The sequence below is a fragment of the Euleptes europaea genome, chromosome 19, assembly GCF_029931775.1.
Source record: "Euleptes europaea isolate rEulEur1 chromosome 19, rEulEur1.hap1, whole genome shotgun sequence".
Classification (NCBI taxonomy): Eukaryota; Metazoa; Chordata; class Lepidosauria; order Squamata; family Sphaerodactylidae; genus Euleptes; species Euleptes europaea.
In genome coordinates, this window is record NC_079330.1 from 26,311,426 (window position 1) to 26,336,312 (window position 24,887).

At 50.0% G+C, this 24,887-nt stretch overlaps 1 protein-coding gene across 2 annotated transcripts in view; it reads right to left on the reverse strand.

Annotated features, from left to right (window-relative positions):
- Nucleotides 1-2,390: 2,390 nt before the first annotated feature.
- SSH2 (slingshot protein phosphatase 2) overlaps nucleotides 2,391-24,887 on the reverse strand; it is a 141,891-nt gene continuing 119,394 nt past the window's right edge. For both annotated transcript variants that reach the window (XM_056865375.1, XM_056865376.1), the window contains 8 exons: nucleotides 24,313-24,507; nucleotides 21,342-21,435; nucleotides 19,856-19,984; nucleotides 17,086-17,132; nucleotides 15,882-16,028; nucleotides 15,050-15,250; nucleotides 6,819-7,674; nucleotides 2,391-4,413 (listed from right to left, as the gene is read on the reverse strand). In XM_056865375.1, coding sequence (XP_056721353.1) covers nucleotides 2,416-4,413; nucleotides 6,819-7,674; nucleotides 15,050-15,250; nucleotides 15,882-16,028; nucleotides 17,086-17,132; nucleotides 19,856-19,984; nucleotides 21,342-21,435; nucleotides 24,313-24,507 — 3,667 coding nt within the window. In that variant the 3' untranslated portion in view covers nucleotides 2,391-2,415. The remainder of the gene's footprint in view (nucleotides 4,414-6,818; nucleotides 7,675-15,049; nucleotides 15,251-15,881; nucleotides 16,029-17,085; nucleotides 17,133-19,855; nucleotides 19,985-21,341; nucleotides 21,436-24,312; nucleotides 24,508-24,887) is intronic.

The window sequence follows — 24,887 nt, forward strand, 5'->3', positions numbered from 1 at the left end:
TGATCCAAGAGTAAGAGGGATGGAAAGCCATACAAAGGCCATGGGGGAGGAGTTTTGCATGGGCTTCTCCCCTCTCCCCCAGGAAGCTGTGGACAGAGTACAAGCCATTTGTAAGAGGAGAGATGGAGGCACTTGCAGCAGAGGATAGAGGGGCTGCAACTCATAACTGCGGGCACAAAGCCGGAGGGGGAATTGAGAATGAGACCTGACAGGCAGCGGAAGGTGGAAAGGATCCTGAAGCCACGAACAGACCACGAGTGACAGAGGGGAGGTGAAACCCCGACCGACACACGCCCGGGCAATTCTAAAACCAACCTGGAATTCATCCACACTCATCCTCCTGCCCCTGAATGGCTGAAAGGAAAGGGACTTTAACAATGTCTGCTAGAGGTTTTCTCCCCGGGCTGGGGTTTGAAGTGTGTCCACCACCAGCCCCCATTCACGGAACATCTTCCTCCTTCCCTGTTACAGACCCGAAAAGGGATGGGAAGAACTTAAAACCCCTCTTCGAACGGAGGATGCGACTTAACAGTACTTGACACTGAAATGCACATGGAGCCGGGGCAAAGTGAGGCAACAGTTTTATCCAGCGGGAAGCAGGTTTTAAATATGCTTCATATAGGTGAGTTGGAAAGAAGCCATCATCAAACCCCGTCCGATGCACCCACCGACGCAAGAGATGGGCTCTCTTCCGCTATCGAAAAAGGGGAATTCAAGTGTGCTTCTTTGGATTCCAGTCACAACAAAACACGGCTCGACCAGAAGTGCTTTATCGAGGAGTTTCAAAACCCTGATCTCCAAAAAGGCGGCAGGCAGCCCTAACAGCTAAAGACGTCTATGGTGTTAGAAAGGATGCTGCAATTGGAACAACAGACCACGCAAATGGAAAAATGAAAAAAAAAGAACATGCAAGCTTTTGGCACAAGATGGTATGGGGCCCTGGCTTTTTTGGGGGGGCACAAAAGTTAAGTCCGCTCCAGTATTTGCATGCAGATCGTGCTAGTCATCAACAAGAGCTGCATTTGAGTTTTCCAGTTCAGAAAAAAATGTACTAAATTGTCCATTTCCCCTGCAGTAAAACAAACAAAAAAAGTCGCTAGAAAAGAGAAACACACAGTTATGTAAAGCTGAAGAGAAAATAAATTGTTTTGTTTCCTGGGGAGAAGGGAGGCAAATCTTTCGACTTGAAGGGCAAGGGAGCATATGTAGACCAAGTCAGCCTCTGGATTGCAACGAACAAACAGAAGGGGGAGGCAAAAGAGCTCCACAGGAGAGAGAGGACAGCGGGACGCTTGCTCTGCAGGGTCAAGGAAGGGAACCGGAGATATGGCCGCAATGCTTGAAAGGCCCACAGCATTATTCAAGTAATGAAAGGGTTAAAACCCTACAAGGAAATTGTTTTAAGAGAACACCCCCCCCTTGAGTTCTGCTCTTCCTTCCCACCACTGTCTTCTTTTTGAGATCGCTCTGATCAAATACATTCTGCAGCCCCTACAGCAGTGCATTCCCAAGTGTGATTTGTAGGGGAATTGAGGGAGGGGGGCCCACACAAATAGGGAAATTTCATCCTTAATCACACACCCCCGTGCCGCAGCAAGGGTGCAGGCACCACTGTCTCCAAATATCCTAGATTTCATCGAAGCTTTTTAAGCATCTCTGTTGAATCACTGGGGGTGGGGTGCTGGTTTGTTAGCCCAGCTCTGGAAGTACCCATTACACCGTGGACTTGGGAATGCATGAACCCCCTGGGCGCAGCAAATGTATTTGGTAGACTTTGGCACACCCCCTTTTCATTTCCAATGGACACTCAAGGAGCCTAGAATTCGCTGGCGACCTTCTCCGAATAGCACAAGAGGGCCATGCGGCAAAAAAGCCTTCCCATCTGAACAGATTTTGCCGAGCGCCAGCTGCTGAGCTAAATGGGCAAGGATCCGGCTAGGACAAGGATTCCACAAACCGGCCCCTCAGATTGTGTGAGTACAATCTGGCTGCCCGCTCTCGTTCTCAATAGCGCTCAGCTCTTAAGAACGTATTAAAAAATTAGGTTTTGGTTGATTGGAAAACGGCAACCCTAACGTCCTCCCCCACCGCTTCTTGCAAGGAGGGTGTTCTGTTAAAACAAAGCCAAAAAAAAAAAAAGTTGAGGTTTATTAGTTAAAATATTTTTATATGAAAATAATAAAACTGCAACTTCGCAGTCACGCATACAGGGAGGGACCAAGAAACCAGCCACCTTGAAACCTACATGCAACAGGAACAGTAAAAATGACAAACGTATATAAAATTAACTAATAAAGTGCATGTTTCAATATATATTACATCTGCCCCATCTGAAAAACACAATAAGGGTGTTTGCAAAAAAATGTCAAGGGTTTTTTTTTTAAGGGGAGGAGGCAAGAGGGGGGGCAACGAAGATCACATGGTATTATACAGGGGATTGGTTGTACGTTTCCTGTCATTCGCTTTTTTGAGTCTCCTCGGCTGTCGAGTTCTACCGTGTTGGTACCTGGGCACCACTGCCAGCCTCGGGGGCACTGGCAACCCCGGCAACCCTGCCGCTTGGGCGCTAGTCAATTTCGCTTCCGAGAGCGGCCTAGTCAGACTGAACTCTTTGGCATACTGCGCCGGAGGCCTCTCCACGGGTTTGCTCAGGGCGATGCTTTCCGTCGTCTTGAGCGGCTCCACAAAATGCACCGTCAGCTGGGGAGCCCGGAGGATGGGTGGCAAAAGCGTCACGCCTGGGCCCTGCGCACCATGCTCCGAAGTGACCGCGGGCCCTCTCTGGCCGCAGATGGCAGGTAGTGGGTTGAGGGACGATGGGCCGGGGCTAGACAAGAGAGCGTGCCCGCAGGACAAGTCGTCCTTCAGTAGATCCAGGCAGCCCAGCTTGGCTAACGATGCTGACCGTTTCATGAGGGAAGGCGGGGTGAGCCCCGCTTGCCGGATCCGGGCCTCCATTTCCTTCGCGCGCTGTCTCACGGAGCCGGAGCCACCGCTCAGGTCTTGGATGCTGTCGCTGCTGGAGCTGTGGGGGAGGCTGCAGCACAGAGAAGCGGCCACAGTGGTTTCTGGAGCTCCCCCGGCATGTGGGTCTAGCTGATGGGGCACGCGTAAGTCCCCGGGGCTCCACTGCACTAGGGCCCCCTCACTCCTTCTACGCAGAGCTCCTCCCCTCTCCTCAAAGGCAAACTGTCCGTTTCCAGCGTAGCCCAGCGAAGGGGCCGGCTCGGGATCCGAACTCGTGCTATCCTGCGTGACCCCCTCTAAGCAAACAAAGTGCTGGTGAGTGTGGTGATCCGAGTGCGGTGGGGGCAGACAGCTCACCGGGTTCACTAACAGAGAGGCTTCTGTGTCCATCAACGCCCCAATTCCCTCCTCCTCGGGACTCCCCAAGGAGAAGACGGCTTTCTTGAAGTCGCTGTGCTCCAGCGTTGAAGGCCTTTGCGACGGGCATGCCCCCACCGGTTCAAGAGAATTCTCGGAGCATAAAGGTGCGTTGCAATTCTCGTCCACCACCGGGGCTTCCTCTGGCTCTTTGAGTTCAGGACTCCGCTCCGCTGCTGGGAAATCTGTCCCAGACTGGCTGGGCAACCTGGCCACGTGGGTGTACTCGATAATCTCTATTCTCTTCGGGAGAAGGCAAGGAGTGGGGATCTTTTCGGGGCCTTCCACCGAAATCACTGTTCTGTGCTGTTTGGCCCACCCCAGCACATCTGCGTGAGAGCACTCCAACCGGTCATCCTGAGGGGGAGAGATGGGCAGGATGGGGAGCTGTTCAGAACCAGTCTCGGCCCCAGCGTCCCCAACTCTCATGGCCTCATCCTTGGAGATGTGGGCCAGCTCGTGAGACGGTTCTTCATCCTTGCCCTTCGAGGGAACATCAGCCGCCGCCGATTCGTTCTTGGAGTTCTTGCGGACGGGTAAGGGGGCGATAGGGGAAGCATGCTGCAGATCCTGCTCCTGTCTGAGGCGCTCCTCGAACTCCAGGGTGGCACGCCGTACAGAGCCAGGGCACCATTTGGGCCCAGGATTTAGACGAGTCTCCAGAGGGTCTTCTGTCAAGCTGTCGCTCTCTTCAAACTCCATCTTTGCACCAGGCATCTGCAGGACCGACGTGCCTTCTTGATCCGGCTTCAAAGCCTCTCTGGCTGCCTCCTTCTGCGGCAAGCCGACTCCTTCCCCCTGCTCGGCTTTCCCGGACTTATTTTCCCAGGCCCAAACGGATTCTGCAGGCAGCTCGTGGACTGTGTTCCTTTTGAGGGCCGGGACTTGATTGTTCAAGCTGTCCATTTTCGCTGCTCCCTGCCCCACGCCCTGGTGGATCGATTCGATTTCCGTGACTATTTCTTTCACTGAGATGGCGTTTTCGGAGTGAGATCGTGTCAGGCCGCTCGAACGGTCGAGTTCAGAGAGCTTGTGGAGAGAAAACAGAAGGAAACAAGGGCACGCCTGTTAAGAAGCGATCACCATCATTTGCACACCACACAGCTAGAACTCTCAATGCTGAGACAGAGGGCATATTCTACTCTTGTCTTTCTCCCTTGGAAGACCTGTATGAAAGATGCCATTGTCATTCCAACATAACTATGCAAAATCTGAACAAAATTACATATCACATCAAGAAAATGGCCTTGCTTTTTGGATCAGGAGTCCATCTAACCCAGCATCTTATTTCCACAGCTGGCCAGTCTCTGGAAGCCCATAAGCCACATGTGAAAGGGATGATCAGAAAAGAGCAACCTAAATGATCAGGGGGCTAGAGCAACTGCCCTATGAGGAGTGGTTAAAACACTTAGGGCTGTTTAGCTTAGAAAGAAGGTAGTTAAGGGGAGACATGATAGAGGTCTATAAAATTATGCATGGTATGGAGAGAATGGACAGAGAGAAGCTTTTCTCCCTCTCTCATAATACCAGAATGTGGGGTCATTTGCTGAAGCTGGAGGCTGAAACATTCAAAACAGGTAAAAGGAAATAGATCACGATGGGTAGCCGTGTTAGTCTGTCACTAACAGCTCATACCCTGCCAGATATTTTGTTAGCCTTTAAGGTGCTACTGGAGTCTTGCTCTTTTCTAAAAGGAAGTATTTCTTCACACAACACATAGTTAAATTGTGGAACTCCCTGCCCCAGGATGTGGTGATGGCTGCCAACTTGGAAGGCTTTAAGAGGAGAGTGGACATGTTCATGGAGGAGAGGGCTATCCATGGCTACTAGTCAAAAGGAATACTAGTCATGATGCATACCTATCCTCTCCAGGATCAGAGGAGCATGCCTGTTATATTAGGTGCTGTGGAATACAGGCAGAATGCTTCCACAGTCATCTTGCTTGTGGGCTTCCTAGAGGCACCTGGTTGGCCACTGTGTGAACAGACTGCTGGACTTGATGGACCTTGGTTCTTATGATCCCAGGGAGGCTGTACAAACCTTGAACCAGTGCCTGGAGGCAGTTTTGGAAGGGATGCCGGCTACTAAATTGAAGCTTCATCCCAACAAGACAGAAATGCTTCTGGTGGGCGGAAGGTCTGAACTGGGATTTAAGGTGCCACCTATTCTGGATGGGGTTGCACTCCCCTTGAATGAACAGGTCTGAGGTCCAGGAGTGCTCTTTAACCCAGGCCTACAGCTGGCTGGATAAACAGGTGGCAGCTGTGGACGGGAGTACCTTTTACCAACTTTGACTGATTAGCCAGCCGTGGCCTTTCCTGGGCAGAAAAGATCTGGCCCCTGTGGTGCATGCCCCGGTTACATCTACGCCAGATTACAGCCATGAGCTCTAAGTGGGGCTGCCCTTGGTAAGTGTTTGGAAACATCAATTGGTACAGAATGCTGTAGCCAGGGTGTTGACTGGAGTGGGTTGAAAGGACCATATCACTCCAGTCCTTCTAAGAACATAAGACCAGCCATGCTGGATCAGACCGAGGCCCATCAAGTCCAGCAGTCTGTTCACACAGTGGCCAACCAGCTGCCTCTAGGAAGTCCACAAACAAGACAACTGCAGCAGCATTATCCTGCCTGGGTTCATAGCACCTAATATCATAGGCATGCTCCTCTGCTCCTGGAGAGAATAGTTATGCATCATGACTACTACCCATTTTGACTAGTAGCCATGAATAGCCCTCTCCTCCATGAGCATGTCCACTCCCTTCTTAAAGCCTTCAAAGTTGGCAGCCACCACCACATCCTGGGGCAGGGAGTTCCACAATTTAACATGCGTTGTGTGAAGAAATACTTCCTTTTTTCCGTAGAAAAGAGCAAGACTCCAGTAAGCACCTTAAAGACTAACAAAAAATTTCTGGCAGGGTATGAACTGTCAGTGACAGACTAACATGGCTACCCATCGTGATCTATTTCCTTTTATCTGTTTTGAATGTTTCAGCCTCCAGCTTCAGAAAATGACCCCGCGTTCTGGTATTTATGTATTAAAAGGATTTATGTATTAAAAGAGGAGAAATATATCATGATCTAAGATCCTCATAGAAACGACATTCCAAGAGCACGTGAGCTAATGAGTCGATAGAGCCAGAAGAGCACAGACAAGTCCTTTTCGAGTATGGTAAGTTCAAAATTCTGCCTTGCATAACCATAGAAGGGTTAGTGTTTAATCTCGCTAGAAAAAAGGCACTAGCTAGACGAGGAATTGTCTAGAAATAGGTATAGGCAGGGCAATGGCCTTTTAGGACTTTCTGCTTTCCTGGGAAATACTTTGCCTTCTTCCCCCCCCCACCCCACTTTCCTAGCATTCCACCCCACTTTCCTAGCATTCACCTGGCTCTCTTCAGTTCATAAAGCATCAAACACAAAGTCTCGTCTATCAGTACCTTCAGATGTTCCTCCTCTGCCGAAGAAGCTTCTGACCCCTGTGGGGAATTGCCCGTTGAGTTGTTTCGCGGAGCATCTTCTGCCGAATCCGAGGGCAGCAACTCCAAGACCGACACTTTGGAGAGACCGTTCCTCCCGCCTCCCTGGTCGTCCGTCCTCGAGTGGGAGAAGGCCCGCGACCGGCCCTCCTGAGAAAGCTCCACGAACTTCTCCAAGGCGCTGAAGAAGTCGATCCTGTCTGTGCTGAAATCCGTGCTTTCGGGCTGGGGAGGGAACGGTGGGCTTGGGGAGTTGCGGATGGGAGACTTGGAAAGGTCTTGCAAGCAAGACTCCAGCTCTTCCATGGGGACCAAATGGACGCTTCCGTCCCCCGGCTTAAGGGCGTCTTTCTCTAAATCGTCCACTGCCAAGTCCGGAAACTCAGCTGCCACCTTGAAGGCCTCCTCGTGCTGCAGCACAGCCTCAGGAGCTCGGCAGTTGTCCAGAGGAAACTTCAGGTCATCCAAGCAGCACCCGGAAGGACACCCGTTGATGCTGTTCAAGTTCAAACGGTCCTCCATCTGCTCCGTGCTGAAGTCTCGGGAGGTGATCTCCAGTTGGATCACCCTCTCCTTCCCGCAGAAGTCCATGGTATTGGCGCCTGGATGGCAGCGGCATTCCATGGGCAGGCTGGCGGGCGCTCCTGGAGACGCCGAGGGGTGGTGGCTGTTGGGGGTCTTGTTCTCCGAGATCTGGTCTGCAGATGTGGTGATCTCCTTTTTGCTGACCTCCATGCCGGACTTGCCAATGGGCTCGTGATGGTCGGAGAGGTCGCTGTCGGAGTGTGACCGCCACAGCTTGTTATGCCGCTGCTTGCTGTGGGAAGGGAAGGACAGACAGAGAGGGTCAGCATGGTTTGTACCTCCACTCTTCCCTTATTCGTCAAGGCCAGCCTCCTCTGCAAAGTCACTGGCGCAAACTCTTAGCCAGCATGGTGTAGTGGTTAAGAGCAGTGGTTTGGAGTGGTGGAGTCTGATCTGGAGAACCGGGTTTGATTCCCCACTCCTCCACATGAGCGGCGGAGGCTAATCTGGTGAACTGGATTTGTTTCCCCACTCCTACACACGGAGCCAGCTGGGTAACCTTGAGCAAGTCACATTCTCTCAGCCCCACCTACCTCACAGGGTGTCTGTTGTGGGGAGGGGAAGTGAAGGTGATTGTAAGCCGGTTTGAGTCTCCCTTAAGTGGTAGAGAAAGTTGGCATATTAAAACCAACTCTTCTTCTTCTTCTTAGTCCTCCTGCCCCGCTGAAACAAGACTTTATGGACCTGTATTTGGAATGAGGGCAGGCCCTCCCCACCTCCACCACCCTTCTCTCCCCTCACCATCTCCTTTCGGTCCCATTTTACACTTGCAAACTCCTCAGGGCAGAGACCTGTCTTCTTGTGCTGGGTACATAGATACGGTTGTGCCACTCAATATACGGCAGTTTCCGATGTTCAAATGTTGGTGGGGTGACCGCAAGGAAACAGCCATGCATAAATGGCCATAGAGTGAAGCTGTAATTCCTTTGGTCTAAATCTACTGCCCATTAACACCATTCAGTGAACACATGAAGCTGCTTTACACTGAATCAGACCCTTGGTCCATCGAAGTCAGGATTGTCTACTCAGACTGGCAGTGGCTCTCCAGGGTCTCAGGCAGAGGTCTTTCACATCACCTACTTGCCTAGTCCCTTTAAACTGGAGATGCCGGGGATTGAACCTGGGACCTTCTGCATGCCAAGCAGATGCTATACCTCTGAGCTATGGCCCTTCCCCCTACTGCCCCTGAGAGTTCCAGCATTTTGTAGTAGGTTCCTTCTACCCACTTTCTCTGCCCCACCCATGATTTTATAACCCTGCATCTTATAAACCTCTCTATTTTTTTTGCTTACGTGGCATATCCATAGGGCTGTACAAATAATTAAGCTACAGATTATTTCTCCAATACTTAAAAAAAAGTCAGTCTATGAAAGTGAGTTCCCCCAACATTCTTGGTCTCCAAGAAACAGAACAGGCAATGGAGGGATGCTGACGGCTGCCACGGTTTTGCGGGAGAACAAGGGACGGAGTGGTTCAAGGTGCAGGAGGCAGTTGGTCTCTTCCTCTGTCCACTGCAATGGAGAGGAAGAAAAGCGGGGGGGTGGGGGGTGGAGGCGGCCTGGGGACCAAGGTGGAAATTCTCCATCTCTCCCCATCCTGGTGGATCCACCCAGCTAATGGAAATACTTTCCGATACGAACCATGAGATAACCCATAAAGCTGCCAAATATGCAAGGTTAGGTATTAAGCATAGAAGCACTTGGTCTAACTCTGATAAGGGAAGTAGAATATATCACTGAAAGGGTAATATTAAGTAAATATTTAATTTTATTGTAAGCATTTTATTCTAACTGGTGCTTTTACGAACTGATACATTGTTATATTTTACCTTTCTAAGCAATGTTAATCCTTCTGAATATTTACTTTGCTGGTCAATGACCGTAATAAATTGAATTGAATTGGTGGGCCTTCCCCTACCAGATAAGGATAGAGGGGAGGAGGGAGAAATAGTGACGGCAGGAAGGTTTGCTCAAGTTGAGGATGCCAAGAAAAGGGGGGGGAGAGTGGGACAATCCCCCAGAACCTTACAAGAGCTCTTTGCTTTGAGTGGCTTGTTTCTGCTACTGCGTGCGTGGAAAGTGCCGTCAAGTCGCAGCCGACTAATGGCGACTCCTTATGGGGTTTACTGGGCAAGAGACTACCAGAGGTGGTCTGTCGTTGACTTCCTCTGTATAGCGACCCTGGGATTTCTTGCAGGTCTCCCATCCAAGTACTAACCAGGGCTGACTCTGCTTAGCTTCCGAGATCTGACGAGATCACCTTAGCCATCCACTAGAAGGGTCTCAGGTGCCCACCAGGTCTCAGAGTCATCCCACTAACCACCCCCTCCCCCCATGCAGAAGGGCATTTCTCCAGAACAGAACCTGCAATGCAGCAGTGTTGTGGGCGGGCAGGGAAGTTGAACTCCGGCCCAGCCTGCCCTTCTGGATGCTTTTCCTCCTCTTGTCTACACTACTGAGCTCTTGCCTCTAGAGGGAGCTCAAGCTCAGTTAAATGTCCAAAGCCTGCCTGGTGGTTTTGCGCTGTCCTGCTCACCCCCCTTGTCATGCTCATAGATTTTCAACTTAAACAGTTAAAAAGTTGTGCGTGTGTGTATGTATCAACGTACTTAAAAAAAACTAAAAATCTTGCACCAGAATAACCCAGGCCATTTATGCATGGGAGGCTTTGCCTTGGATTTGCCGCTCTCTAAATGCACATTTCCCCCATCTGAATTCTCAAAACTCTGCATGGGGGCTTATTTGTGAGTTTTGAGAATTCCAATGGGAAAAATGTGCATCTAGAGAGTGACAAATCCACTTCAGTGTAGCAAGTTTACAGTACCTGCTCTCGCTTTCTTTATGCAATTTATTGCTTGGTACTAGAATGATGAATAAGTCAAGCAAAACCCTTTCATGCTTGAATGCAAGAGCAGCTTTGGGTGGGATTTGGGCTTAAGAGGAAACCCCTCCCGTGCTGAGGCTCTGTGTGGAGGAGCACACGAAAGAGTCATTTACAAGTGAGGAGCTACCAGCGAGAAACAGCAGAGATCTCCCCACAAGGACGCACACCAGGCAGGCAGGTGGGCTCTGGCTGATGCCCCCGTCCCAGGTGGTAGCCTAGTCGACAGCAAGTTTCCTGCTCCCCTCCACAATCTTTGCAAACACGGTAACCAGATAGCACAGAAACGTTGGAGAAGCCAGCAGCTGGCTTTGAAACTGAAGCACCAATCACATGAATGTGAATCAGCGTTCCACCCGCCCAGAGTGGGCAGAGACGATAAACAAGAGGACTTGTAGCTTAGTCGAGCTATGCAAGGGGAGGGGGGGTATTTGAGACTGACGGGGGTGCATCAAAACAGCAAAAACAAACATGGTGTGGTACCTTCAAGAATAACACGTACCACCGGCAAAATGATGCAGACACTTTATGAAGCCCAGTTAATCATTTAGGAGAGGGCAAAAAGAAAAGGAAGATGAGCAATTAAGTTATCAAAGCAGTCCAGCAGACTTGGCCCAGGTATGCTGGTGCCAGGGTTGCCAACCTCCAGGTGGCACCTGGAGATCCCCCGCTATTACAATTGATCTCCAGACGACCAAGATCAGTCCCCCTGGAGACAATGGCTGCTATGGAGGGTAGACTCCATGGCATCATACCCTGCTGAGGTCCCTTTCCTCCCTAAACCCCGCCCTCCCCAAAAATCTCCAGGTATTTCCCTATCCAGAGCTGGCAACCCTACGCCAGGCCATGCTTGACCCCAATGGCAGCATCTTCATCAGTTTAAAAATGCAAAATTGTTCCAGTCACGGAAGTGGTTTTTTCGTGCATGCGCATATGCTCCCTCTTCCCATGTGCTCAGGGCAAATCTGCAGAAGTCTACTTTAATCCCCTGAGCAGTTTGGGTTAGACATGCAGGGAAAGAAGGTAGCAGACCGGAGTGTGCCATTTCAGACGGCAGGGGGTGAGCTCCGGCCCTGGACATCCCTTCACACAAAGCACTGCATGCAAACAGAAAAGTAGCACAGCAGAAAGACAGGGTCTCCCAGCCTACCTCATAGGGCACACAATTCTAACACCACAGTTTGGCATCTATATAGGGCTGCTGAGTATCCAAAGCTATCAGAGAGGTGGAACGCCTACGTTGCATGCACAAGGTCCCAGGTGCCATCCTGACAGCATCTCCAGTTAAGGGACCTCAGGTGTGGGGGAAAACCTCTCTCTTCCTGAAACCTTGGAGAGCCGCAGTCCATCAGAGAAAACAGTCCTCAGCTAGACAAATCAGCAGTCTGACTCCATATACAGGAGCTTCATGTGTTCATAATCTCGGTGGAGGCCAAGAAGCACCGGTGTGTCTACAGCAGCAGAGTGTACTCCTGGGTGAGATCTGCACTGGTTCACATTTTCTGAGCCACTGGATTCTCCAGCTCCCATGAACCTTAGACATTTAAGGGAAAGTGAAGCCAGATATGCGCCACTGTTTCTCTTGGGCTGGGGCGGGAGAAAACAGTTATGCCAACCTCGCAATGCAAATGTGGGGAACAAGAATTAAACAACAAGAATGGAAAAGGGCGAATAAAACTTAAGAGTCCGTTCAGAAAACTCCCATCTGTTTAAAAGAGCCAACGTCGTACTCCTGGAGCAGATTCCAGGAGAATTAGTTCAGTTCTTCGGAATGCAAGACAAAATCCCCTGGCTCACCTTTCTCCTGGCTGCTCGGGGTGTCAACCCCTCCAGATACAACAAGGGAAGACGAGCGGCCCACCTTGCAAGATCATTACTGTATATGAGTCACTCCAAACGCGCGAGAAGCACTAAATATTTTTCCCCTCCAAGGGCTTGGTTGCTTGGATATCGGGCTTACATCCAGTGACTTCTGGAAGCGGAAAGGTCAGACCAGTTCACCTCCTCCAGACCTTTCCACACTTCCTTTGCTGCCCTTCCAAAAATGCACACTTTTGAAGCCCAAGATTGAGCCACTGGGGAACCACGATTCTAGGCCCAGAGGTCTCTGGCAGAGCACGAAGTCTCTCTTTCCTCTCAGGGAGGTTACATGGGGACATCTGCAGTGCATGTCTATGCAAAAGGGGCCAAGGGCAGGCGGGCGCGGGGAGAGAAACACCCAGCAAATGTTGAGACATCTTTTCCCAATCAGGTGATGGGGGTCTCCCATTACAAAACAACCCCAGCGGGAGAAGTTTTGCGCAAGAAAGGAACTATGGGAGAGGAGAGAGGCTCTCCGGACTGGTTCCTTTACCTCAGCCAGGCTGAGAAGTTTCCAGAACACAGCTGCACACCCTTGTGCCACACGCCATTGGCACCGCCACGTTTTGCTGCTGGGTACCAGCGTAATGTAGTGGTTTAAAGCGGTGGTTTGGAGCAGTGGATTCTAATCCGGAGAACAGGGTTTGATTCCCCCACTCCTCCACATGAGCGGCAGAGGCTAAACTGGTGAACCAGGTTGGTTTCCCCACTCCTACACATGAAGCCAGCTGGGTGACCTTGGGCTAGTCACAGTTATCTCAGCCCCACCTACCTCACAGGGTGTTGTGGGGAGGGGAAGGTGATGTAAGCCGGTTTGATTCTTACTTAAGTGGTAGAGGAAGTCAGCATATAAAAACCAAACTCCTCTTCTCTTTTCTCCTCTCAGAATGCTCTCCCACACACCTACACAGCTGTTTCATAGCCTCATACTACTTTGTAGCTATAAGGTCTAGAAACTTGAATTCTTAGGAAACAGAGCTGAGATTCAATTACAGCGTTCACATAGGAAGAAATGTGGTGGATCTGGCTCCTGAGCCACTAGTTCAGTATCCTGGACAAAGCTGCCTCCTTTTGCCTCCCAGCACCGGTAGTCACAGGTATACTGCCTCTAAACATGGAGGCCCCCCATTCAGCCACCGTGGGTGGACCCTTTCCAACTCCATGCATTTATCTAGCCCTATTTAAAAGCCGTCTAAGTTTGTGGCCATCACTGATATCCTGCACCAGGGTGTTCCATAAGTTAATTATGCACTGAGTGAAGCACTCATTTGCTGCTGCTGAATCTACTACTCACAGGGAGCCAATATATGAAAAATATATACACATAACTTATTTAGACTAGGGTTTTTGAAAAAACTGGGCACTGCTTTGAAGTCTTGTGCCCAGCCCTGAGGTCACGTGAAAAGACAGTAAAGAAATTCTGATGTCAATTGAATCAGCTCTTTGCCCTCCCCTCCCAAATAACACACACAAGACTACTGTTCTGAAACCTTCCTGCAACTGGGCCCGAGCCTAACCCCATTGAGAGCCAGCCCCAGGGCTGCACGCTTCTTCCTCCCTGGCCCCGCCTCTCCTCTGGATTCCTTTCCTGCCCCTAACCTGGGATTCGCATCACATGTGCATGCAAACCGGGGGGCCCTCCTGCCCCAAACCAGAGACAGAAACCAGAGTGTGAAAACAACAGTGACAAGAACAATGGTTTTCCTATCTTCCCTTCTTCAATACATGAGAAAGAGGAGAATCCAGGGCAGTCAGTCAGCTGACAGGAAGTTCAAGCTGCAGCTTCTCCGCGGAACACAGAACTGACTTTGGGAACTCATCACCATAAAATGGGGCAATGGCCATTTATTGTTTTTAAAGGGCGCGTTGATTTGTACATGATCTTTCAACGGCTTTTTTTTTTGCCATCAAGTTACAGCTGACATATGGCGACCTCGTAGCATTTCCAAGGCAAGAGTTCTTGAGAGGTGATTTGCCATTGCCTGCCTCCACGTCACGCCCCTGGTATTCCTTGGTTGTCTCCCATCCAAATACTTGCCAGGGTCAGGGATGAGAGTGTGTGACTGGCTCGAGGCCACCCAGCAACCTTCCATGGCATGAGTAGGGATTCGAACCTGGGTTTCCCAGAGCCTAGTCTGACACCTTAACCACTACACCATGCTGGCTCTCATTTCAATGGCTATTAGTCCTGGTTAAACAGCACCTTCCTGTTCAGAGGTAGCCTACTCCATGGATTTTTTTTAAGCATCTGCACTAGCTAGTTCTCTCGAATCATCCTCTTTCCAGGTTTCCCCCTGCTTTGCTATGATCTTTTATTAAAAGAATGCAGTCTAAGGGCATTTGCATGGCACCTGAATGGAAGGGGCACATTTTTGAAGCTCCTGTGCCCACTGGCATCATTTTCCTTCTGTTAGCCCCTCATGTCTATCAATGTCTCTGCTGTGATGCTAGAGGACTTTCTGAGAGGTTCTTTTTAAAAATCAGCAATTGTTTTAGCGCTGTGCAATAACATTATAATGATCTATTGCCATGATACACTGGTACCCCTAATTTGTCAGCTCTCATTTTTTTAAAGCCCTTTTTATCATGGAGATATGAGGGGAAAGGCACAGGCAGTTTTTGTCCATATTGTGTGAAAGGAATGAGGAGGGGAAGCTGCTAAACTGCTGGAGAAGGACAGAAATTCAATGCTCGGCTGCTCGGTGTGGACTCTGTTAATGCGTCTGTGTTTGCTGCAGCAATGAAAGCAACGTGAAGAATTCATTGCAGGGTGGACAAAGCCAAGCAAAAGGGGAACATGTTTATGCCATGCTTGCAAGTGCCGCTGGCATACACTGGCACAGAACATTAGGTCAGCACAAACGCACCTGGCCAGGAGGATCCCCTGGTATTCCTCTAGCTGCCGCATGAAGCTGGGGTTGGGCTTGGTGACAGTGCGCCGCTCCTTCACGTAATCGTAGGCCCGGTCCAGGTTCCAGCCGTACTCCTTCATGGCGTACGCGATCACGGTGGAGGCTGACCGGCTGACTCCCATCTTGCAGTGAACCAGGCACTTGGAGCCATTCTTCCTACAAGACAACGCGGCCATAAAAGAACAAGCCAAGCACTCTGCCACCCCGTACAGCGTGAGGGAGGGAGGATTTGAACCCACAATCCTAGATGCTCAACCCGAGGTAAAATGACCAAATCTAACCCTACAGCATCTCTTTAGCAGGTAAGAATGATGAAGAAGAAGAGTTGGTTTTTATATGCCGACTTTCTCTCCCACTTAAGGGAGAATCAAACTGGCTTACAATCACCTTCCTCTCCCCTCCCCACAACACACACCCTTTGAGGTAGGTGGGGCTGAGAAAGAGTGACTTGCCTAAGGTCACCCAGTAGGCTTCATGTGGAGGAGTGGGGAAACCAACCCGGTTCACCAGATTAGTGTCCGCCGCTCATGTGGAGGAGTGGGGAAATCAAACACAGTTCTCCAGATTAGAGTCCACCGCTCCAAACCACCACTCTTAACCCCTACACTTAACTCCTTGTCTCCAGCCTTAACTATATTTAAGCACCACAGTTAACCATGGTTATGGCTAATTCCCTTCCATGCTTAACCAGGATTCTTTAACAAAGACAAACCAAACAAACAAACAACAAAAGCAGGGAACCTGGTTAGCCGTGTGTGTGTGTGTGCTTCCTTTAAAAAAGACTTACTTTGCTTTGGAGATGAATTTGTATGTGTCGTTCCAGTAAGCTAGCAGATCGGTTGCCTCTTCGTCGTAAACGCGGATGTTGTGGTATTCGAAAATCCCTGGGAAGAAATTATCGATCTCTCGAGTGACGTTCAAAATGTACCGCACCCTGCATGGAAACAGAGGAGAAGATAAAGCTGGGAAGAAGGGGGCGGGGAAGACAAGACAAAATGCTGGATGGGGGTTGCACAGGTGGGGAGGAAGAGCCCCTGACGGGTTTGATTTGAGTTAAGGAAAGTGCGTGGGTTTCTTAATCCCAGTTTGACCACCGAAGAGCAGGGAATGCAACAGTGACCCAGGGAGCCTCATCCGCACACTTTAGACAATGAGAGGCTGAGCCATCAACAGATGCAAGAACCCTCAACACCTTTTAACCTCCCCCCCTTTGTGGCACACAATCAAGGCGGTTAAAAGAAGGACTCCCTCCCCATGGAGGCCAACACGGGGCAAAGGTGGGGATTATACAGCTGAGCCAGGGTCAGTTTCAAAATGCATCCAATGATCATGAGCCATGATACCTAGATGGAACTTGCATGTGCAGAGGCAGTATACCTTGGAATATGAAGTGCTGGACACAAACAAGGTGTGGGGGGAAGATAAGGACACCACTGCCTTTTATGTCTTCCCAGAGGGCATCTGGGACATCTTTGTAATAAAGAAAGAAGTACGGTTGGTTGCTATTGGAAACAGAAAGCGGGACCATATGGGCTTTGCTCTGATCCAGCTATGCAATGTGTATGTTTAGGTGCTACCTACTTGCTACCGAAGGAGGGAGGACAGAGTCCCTGCTGACCAGTTTCCAAGGATGGGGGGCAAGGCTGACCTATTCGCTTGGGGACCCATAAGCCCCCTCGGCAACTCTGGAAATCTCCTGACCATTCGCAGCACCTCGGTTTGGACTCAACTACTGAATCTGCTAGGCAGTTCCCAGTCTCCACTGCTGAGACCTGGCAAACAGTCGGGGGCGGGGGGGAGACATCTTTTTTTCCTGAGTAAGTTTAAGAAGTGGGGCTGGCAGAACCAGCCATCGCCAGCTGCCTCCTAGATGCACTCCAAAAGGACAGCTCTCAGCTACCGGGGATATTGTCTCCATTTTGATCATGGGGAAGATGGCAAACAGACACCTCTTGGCAAAGCTTCAGCTAAATTCTCACGTCTGGGCTTACCCTCGGTTTTGCAGGTCTTCCAGATTGGAGGCATTCCACTCTGACCCCTGGTGCAGAAGGAAGGTGGAAGAAAGAAAAAAAGGAAGACGTCAACAAAGAGAATGGCTGCATATTCAAGTTTAACATTCTCCCTCCCACCCACAAAAAAATTCTGGGTGCAGAATTCAGCGCTCCTGGTAGGAAGCTGTTTGGATAAATCGCAGAGATAAATATGTGGCTTGAGGGCAAAGTTTTCATGATTCCGGGCAACCATTTCACATAGGCTTGGAAGGAGAGGTAGAGGGAGACCTGAGTGGTCCCAATGATTAAGGAGCCTGTTCCGGCAGTGGAGTGTGTGTGCTTGTCTCTTCTCCCCCAACCTTTCCTTCCAGGCAGTGCTTCATGCAAAGGTCCCAGGTATCCTTGCCTCTAATTCAGGTTCTGGCTGAGATTAGGAAAACAGTGTTGCTTACCTGCAACTGTTGTTCATCGAGTGGTCCTCCTTGCAGGCACACATTGGGAACTGTGCATTCACAGGCCAGCCTGGCCTGCACATGCACAGTTCCCCATGGGGGACTGCAAGGAGGCCACGAAGATGAATAAAGGATGCTAGGGAAGGTGGAAGGAGCCACACAGTTCACACCTTGAGGGCAATGCAACCCGCTTCCCGCTCTCATCAGCATTCCAGAATGCCAATCAAAATGTTGCAAGCACCTGCAGTACTTGGGGGCCCCCAGTTCTGGACTACCATTGCACGTATTTTTGGTGGTTTCAAAAACAAAAACAAAAAAAGGTAAAGGTGCAAGCACCGGGTCATTATTGACCCACGGAGTTATGTCACATCACAACGTTTACTAGGCAGACTGTGTTTCCGGGGTGGTTTGCCATTGCCTTCCCCAACCATCGACATTTTACCCCCAGCAAGCTGGGTACTCATTTTACCGACCTTGGAAGGACAGAAGGCTGAGTCAACCTTGAGCCGGCTACCTGAAACCGACTTCCGTCGGGATCGAACTCAGGTTGTGAGCAGAGCTTGGACTGCAGTAGTGCGGCTTACCACTCTGCGCCAAGGTGCTCCTTTCAAACAGAAAACTTTTCCAGAAATAACAGAGATACATAAATCAAATCTGGCTTTGACAGGAGAGGGGAGGGTGTGAGTGTGAATAAAAGCCAAGCTGGCTTCTTTCACGGTGCCAAGAGGCAGGACTTTAAGGTAAGCCGGCTTCCCACACTCCACCACGGGCAATGACAGGGTGTGCCCCCAGGGCTGGGAAAACCCCAGCAGAGTTGCTGAGTCATCGGTGAGACGTGCCCTGGTAGTGGGTGAGCCAAACATGGCAGGAGCTTGAGCTTTACACTGCCAGAGAGGAGGAGGAGGAGGGGCCTCCAGACTCTTTTGTTATCACTCACAGGTTCCACAGAGGCTTTGCAGATGTGCCGCAGAAAGTGAAATGCCACCTGCCCAGCTTGTGTGAGCCCCTTCTCCGGGGCCTGTTTTTGGTTTCCTTGCTCTTTTGTTCCCATTGCCCCCCTCCCCAAAGAGAGAGAATGCTTCGGTGCTCCCAGCATTGACCAAACCTAGCTGCGTTCACGAGCGGTGTGAACGGATGCTTTTCGAAGGCTTGACTGCAGGAAGGCTGAAATGGACACGTGATGGCCCTTGCTTGCTTCGAAGCCCTGGTGTCCTTCACCTCTCCCTCCTGCCCACATTTAGACTGTCATCTTTGTGGGGCAGAAACCAGTCCCCATGGGTCAGGTGAGCCCTAGTACACCAACGGCTCTCTTTCCAATACTTTCTTTCCCTAGAAATTGGCCTGCCATGATCCAGGCTTTGCTCTCCGCTGGTGCCTTGCCAGGCACGTCACTAGGCAAAGTTCAGTTCTGCCCCCTTTAGCTTCTGCCTGTGAATGAACAACTGCCTTGCTGCCCCCTCTAGGGCAAAGAAAAGCACGCCATTGGAGGACTTCGTTGTGGGGAGGGATAAAACTACCTGCCAGACTAGTCATTGGTCAACCTTGCTGTTTTGATTGTGATGCAGGTTGTGAGCAAGGCATCTCTTTGGGCAGGGCACAGATACACAATGCTTTCATAGGAACCCTTTCAATACACAAGCCAGGCCTCCCTCCCAATGATGAACATTCTACTGATTACATAAAAACTTGCAAGAAAATGTCTGTGAATGGCCCCACAGTGGAGCTTTTGTTGTCCCCACTGGGGGAGCTACCCAAGTACCTACAGTGATGAGAACAGTTAGGGAGTCATTAACTGCCTCTGGTTCAAGAAGTCATTCATTCCATAATCTTTGTACCCATTTTTTAATAATATGTGTATGCATATCAGCAAGGTGGGCTAACAACTCATCTACCCCCACTGTCCAAGAGGCTATGTTATGGAATACTAATGAACATTCCAGCTGCTCAGGAGGGAGATCACAGCAACAGAGTGCTGGCTAAAAGTATGGCTTCTGTGAGGGATGAGACAGGTCAGTTTGAATGGGATGGGAAGAGAAATCCTCCACCCAGGACCTAGGATCAGGAAGTGCTAGGTATGGGTGTTATGAATGAAGGCAAAGGGAGGGATTCCGAACAAAGTGGCTGAAGGAAGCAGGAGAGTCAGTGGAGATGAACAGAAGCAGTCAACTAGGTAAAGCTGCCTTCCTCTGGACCAGCTAGGGATAGGGTAGAAGCACACATGCTTTTGAGTTTCATTGAACTCCTTGGGGAGAGAGTTCGGTAGAATGAAACAGCAGCAGCAGTGGAAGCTTTTTCAGTGTGCGAGACGTGTCACTCACCAGAAAAACGTGGTCAAAGATCTGCGTGGGACTGTCCATCTGGCCGAGGATGACGATCATCTCGTTATCGATGAATTCCTTGAACTCCCGGAGATTGCATGCCATCTGCATCTCCAGCTCCGTTCGGATCTGCAGAGGGAGGGGCAGAGGCTGCTTCGAGACTGCCCACCGTACTTGCCCCATGCTCTCGCTCTTTGCTGGGTCCCTCTACCTGCCACCCCCACCCCCCAAAATCCAGCCAATGTTTTTATAAAATGTATTGACTGGCTTGCTGCCTAACAAAGCATCTGGGGAGAACAATTTCCTTAAATTAATATTTGAAAGGATCTTGGTTAATCTCACAATATGGAGCAAACTTCCCCTTCCCCCAAACATCTCTCAACCAAGGGGAATGCTAATGTGAATGGAAGGAGATGTTTTTGCAGATATGTCAGGCCCAGATAACACTCAGGCTTCAAAAGCAAAACTAGAAGGGCAACTTTTTGTGTGTGTGTGCAAAACTTTGGAACTGGCTTGAAAGAAGACAGCGATGGAGATCTGCGTGGGGCCTATGAGAGAGGAGAAGTCCAGATTGAGCAGGTGTGTGCCAATCTTTTCTCCTTGGCAGTGCTCAATGGAGAGGCCTCTGACTTGGGACCCCCCCTCCCTCCTGCCTGCAAGAAGCTGCTGACTGGGATGAGTAACAAAGAAAGGAAAAGAAGAGGTAGTAATGGCCACCAGGCCCTACACATAGGAAGGAGGAGAAACATAGTTTCCTCCCTTCTGTCCCTGCAACAGTGATGAACCAGAAACACTGGAACATGTCCTCCTTAGGTACAGTTACTATAAGGAGGATAGGGAGAAGCTTCTTGGCCCTCTTTTAAGAAAGAGAACAGGTTATTCTGAATTGGTTAGAGTTAACATCCTTCTTAAGAATGAATTTTCTCAGGTACAAAGTTAGTGGCCAAGTTTTGTAAAACAGTGTTTAGTTATAGGAAATCTAAATAGAAATGAAAAGTTATAGGGGGGATTGATTGTTTAAATTTACATTGTTGACCAGTTTTTAACTGTTTTAAAGAGAGTAATGTTTTGTATAAGTGTTTTAACCAAAATGCATTGTTTTATACTGCCGGTTTGGGTAAGGCAATGTAACTGCAAATATTTCATGTTTGGTCTAAGGACCGTAATAATAAATCTACTAAATCTACTACAGCTCCCCCCTTCTCTTCAGCAGCCCATGTGCAAAAATCTCCTTCCCTCAGAGATGGGGTGTTGGGGGTACAAATGCCTAAAGCGAAGGAGAATTTTGTGACTAGAAGGTAGTTCTAGAAGTTTCTGAATTGTTGCTATGGGAAGGGGCAAAGCCCACTGGTGTGCTGCTTGGTGGCAGGGAAGAAGCAACATGACTGACTGTTTAGGTGCCGGTGCTGACAGCAGGCTGGTGTTTTGCATCCCTGACTATTCCCAACAGGGCTCAACAGCAGGCTGGCAGCCAGTCCGGACTCACCTCCTTGGACGTGATGTTTTCCAAGTCCTTCTGCATCATGATCTCCCTCAGCTTGGTCTTTATCAAACGTTCTGTGCGTTCTCGCTCTGTTGGGCTGGGGAAAAGAAAAGGAGGAGAGAGATGTATTTCAAGTCAGTCAGACCATTTCTTCTCCATGCAGGCAAATGTCTTAGCTGCCAACTTGGAGGGCTTTAAGAGGGGAGTGGACACGTTCATGGAGGATAGGGCTATCCATGGCTACTAGTCAAAATGGATACTAGTCATGATGCATACATATTCTCGCCAGGATCAGAGGAGCATGCCTATTCTATTAGGTGCTGTGGAACACAGGCAGGATAAGGCTCATGGAGTTGTCTTGTTTGTGGACTTCCTGGAGGCACCTGGTTGGCCACTGTGTGAACAGATTTCTGGACTTGATAGGCCTTGGTCTGATCCAGCAGAGCTTTTCTTATGTTCTTAAGATCCCCTGCCTCCAAACTGCTCCACACTGGGCAATGGCTTCAACCCGTGTGCAGGGAGGCTCTCTCTTGTACTGGAGAATTCAAGCACGGAACGCTACTTCTTCCCGTAACATCTAGAAACAAGTTTTATCTCTTGGTTCTGTCATACATTTTTGAGAGGCCTGACCGTTTCAACGGCATGTGGGGGTGTGTGGACACAATGGAGGGATGGGAGGGGGAAGAGGCGAGGGCACCCAGGGAAGAAATGCAGGGAGTTCCACAGGCCCTTCTTGTTGTTTTGCAGATTGTGGGTTATCCTTTTGCCCCTATTTATTTATTTTTTTAAATGCAACAGGGATACGACAACAAGGCCGCCAACGTTCATCCACTGGCTGGGTAGCCCGAGAGGGACTGGCAGATACTGATTCAACTGCGTCCAGCTAACCGAGGGGAGAGGACAGCTTTTTCCCCCCTAGGCAGAGACCCCAAGGTCATGCATGGCATCTAGATTATTTCTGAGCTCCTAACCTGCCATTTATGGAATCAGATCAGCAGGGAATCCCAAAGGCCAGCCAGACGGCAGCATGCTGGAAGGAAAGGGATGTGGCTCTCTCTGAATCTAAAACCACAACAAATAAAGAAACAGACACGGAGACTGGAAGCTACATATGGGAAGGAGGGGGGCTGCACAGCCCAGAATTCAGGACTGACCCCAGGCTTGCCGGTCTTGCATAGGGTTGGCCAGAGTGCAGGAGAGTCTCTGCCACCCTGGCCAATCCCTCCCAGCTCCTCTGTCCTGCCTCCTGTTACCTTTCTTGGAAAGGTATCTGTGCCTCCTTATATGGAGTGCAGAACACAGCAAAAAGCCAAAGCTGTGGGTGTGTCCCAGTTGCCTCTGGCCTTATCATGGGCTGTAGAAAATAGCTGAGCCTAATCAGCAAGGACGGGCACGCCAAATGGCCGCTGCTCCAGGCTGCAAAGCCAGGGCCTTCTTTGCATGGCAGCCGAGAGTTCGTGCCTCACAAGCTCTTTGTAAAAACTGCCTGGCTGGATCACAGTAAGGGTTACAGCAGTCAGCCAGATGGGGAGCGCACAAGCAGGACAGGAAAAGCACCAGCATCTGCTGCCCAAGGTATACGTCCTCTGTCCAGGGAGGTTCCATATAGCTGTTGAAAGGCTTCTCCTTGATGAGAACATAAACACTGCCTGACTGGATGAGTCCAGCAAGTGGGGTGCGAAGGGGATGCAGTTCCCTACCAGTGACTAGCTGCTCCTGCTATGGCTTTGCCAATTAATTTTAAAAAGCCATCTAAACATGGTTGGTATTGATAACAGCCTGGCTTATAAGCAGTCAGACACTGTAATAATTGAAGCCGGAAAGAAGAAATAAGCAACAAACAGATCACAAAGACATTTGCCTGTGACGAGATGCGCACATTCACACAGTGGCCAGAGAGAGAGTTGCAAACACAAAATCTTCATGACAGAAATACGGATATGGAGACCAGCCAGCACACAGGCTGTTCTGTTTGTTCTGTCTGCCCCTGACGCATTAAAAGTAGCAGGTAGGTCTTATCGATGGGGAGGAGCTGTGGCTCACAAGAAGAGCCCCCGCTCTGCCTTAAGAAGGCCACGTCTCCAGTTAAAGCATCTCAGGAAGCAGGTGCGGTGTTGCGGAAGACTTTCTTCTGGCTGAGAAAGCTGACGCCAGAGGATACTGGGCTAGACTGACCAAGATAGTCTGACTCTGTATGAGGCTGCTTTGTGGGTTCTTGACCAGTTGCCTAAAGCCAAACGCTGTTGTGTTTTAGCAACTGAACAAGGAACAACAGTAAAACCATCCTAACAGCCATAATAATAATACATATTCATTATCAATCACAGATAACCATACTAAAACAACAGATGGCACTCAATAAAGAGTAGTTACTGCTGAGAAGTACTGCAGCCAGACATTCCCCCATTGATCGTAAACTTAGAACAAAAATTGGGGGAGGGGGAGGTAGGGAGGCCAGCACAGATGACATCTGCGGCTGTCCTCAGTTGTAGGCCTGGTGGAACAGCTCCGTCTTACAAACCCTGTGGAACTCTTTAAGGTCCCACAGGGCTCTGATGTTGCTAGGGAGCCAGGGCCGAAAAGCGTGCGGCTGTCCTCGACAAGAGCCAGGGACAAAAAGGCCCTGGCTCTTGTTGAGGACAGCCGCACACTTCTAGGGCAGGGACCACCAATAAGTTATTATCCATAGAACATAATGTTCTTTGGGGGATGTATCAGAAGAGGCAGTCTCAAAGGTACAAGGCTACTTCTTGGCTACTTCTGGAGATCAAACCAACGGCAGAGGATTCCCCCCACCTCCCAGTGTTAGTATACTTTGAAAAATGAAGATCTGCCATCACAGATCAAGAGGCAGTGTATGAATGCCATGGTAACCGGATACAGACTCCGTGTTTGGGCCAAAGCAAGGCCAGCATTTGTGGCGACCAAAGGACCACTGTGGCAGAGAAGTCAGCACGTTCCTGGATCTACTTACACATCTGTGAAGAGGGCAGGGGAGTCCGGCCGGTGGGACTGGACATCTTGCATGGCATTCCACTCGTTGACCGAGGACTGGTCCGAGTTGATGTGGCTCTCGTAGTAACTGACCCAGGTGAGGAAAAGACTGCCGGGGTAGTAGTTATGAATCCGGGCCACTTCACACGCTTTGTGAAGGCTTTGCAGGGCGGACCTGGGGGAGGGAGGAGAGAGACTGTCAGCTGCTGCTCGGTTCCAAATGTGCACCCAAAGGACAGGGAGGACTGTAGCACAGGGGCAGAGGCTTCTCCAAGAAGAATCCCAAGAAGAAGGATTTCGAAAGACCTCTGCACATCCAAGCAGATGGGAAAGGGCTTAGAAGAACCAAGGGCATGACTCAGGTTGAGAAGCCCTCCTGGAACAGGCCAAAAGGACATCCAGTCCGGCGTTCTGCTTCCCAGAACAGTCAGTCAGGTGCCTCTGGAAAGTCATAAGATGGGTAGGAAGACAACAGCCATCCCCAGCTGTTTGTTCCCAGTATCTGCTACTCAGAAGGAGACGGACATCATCTGCAGACCTCTGCTCCACTGACTT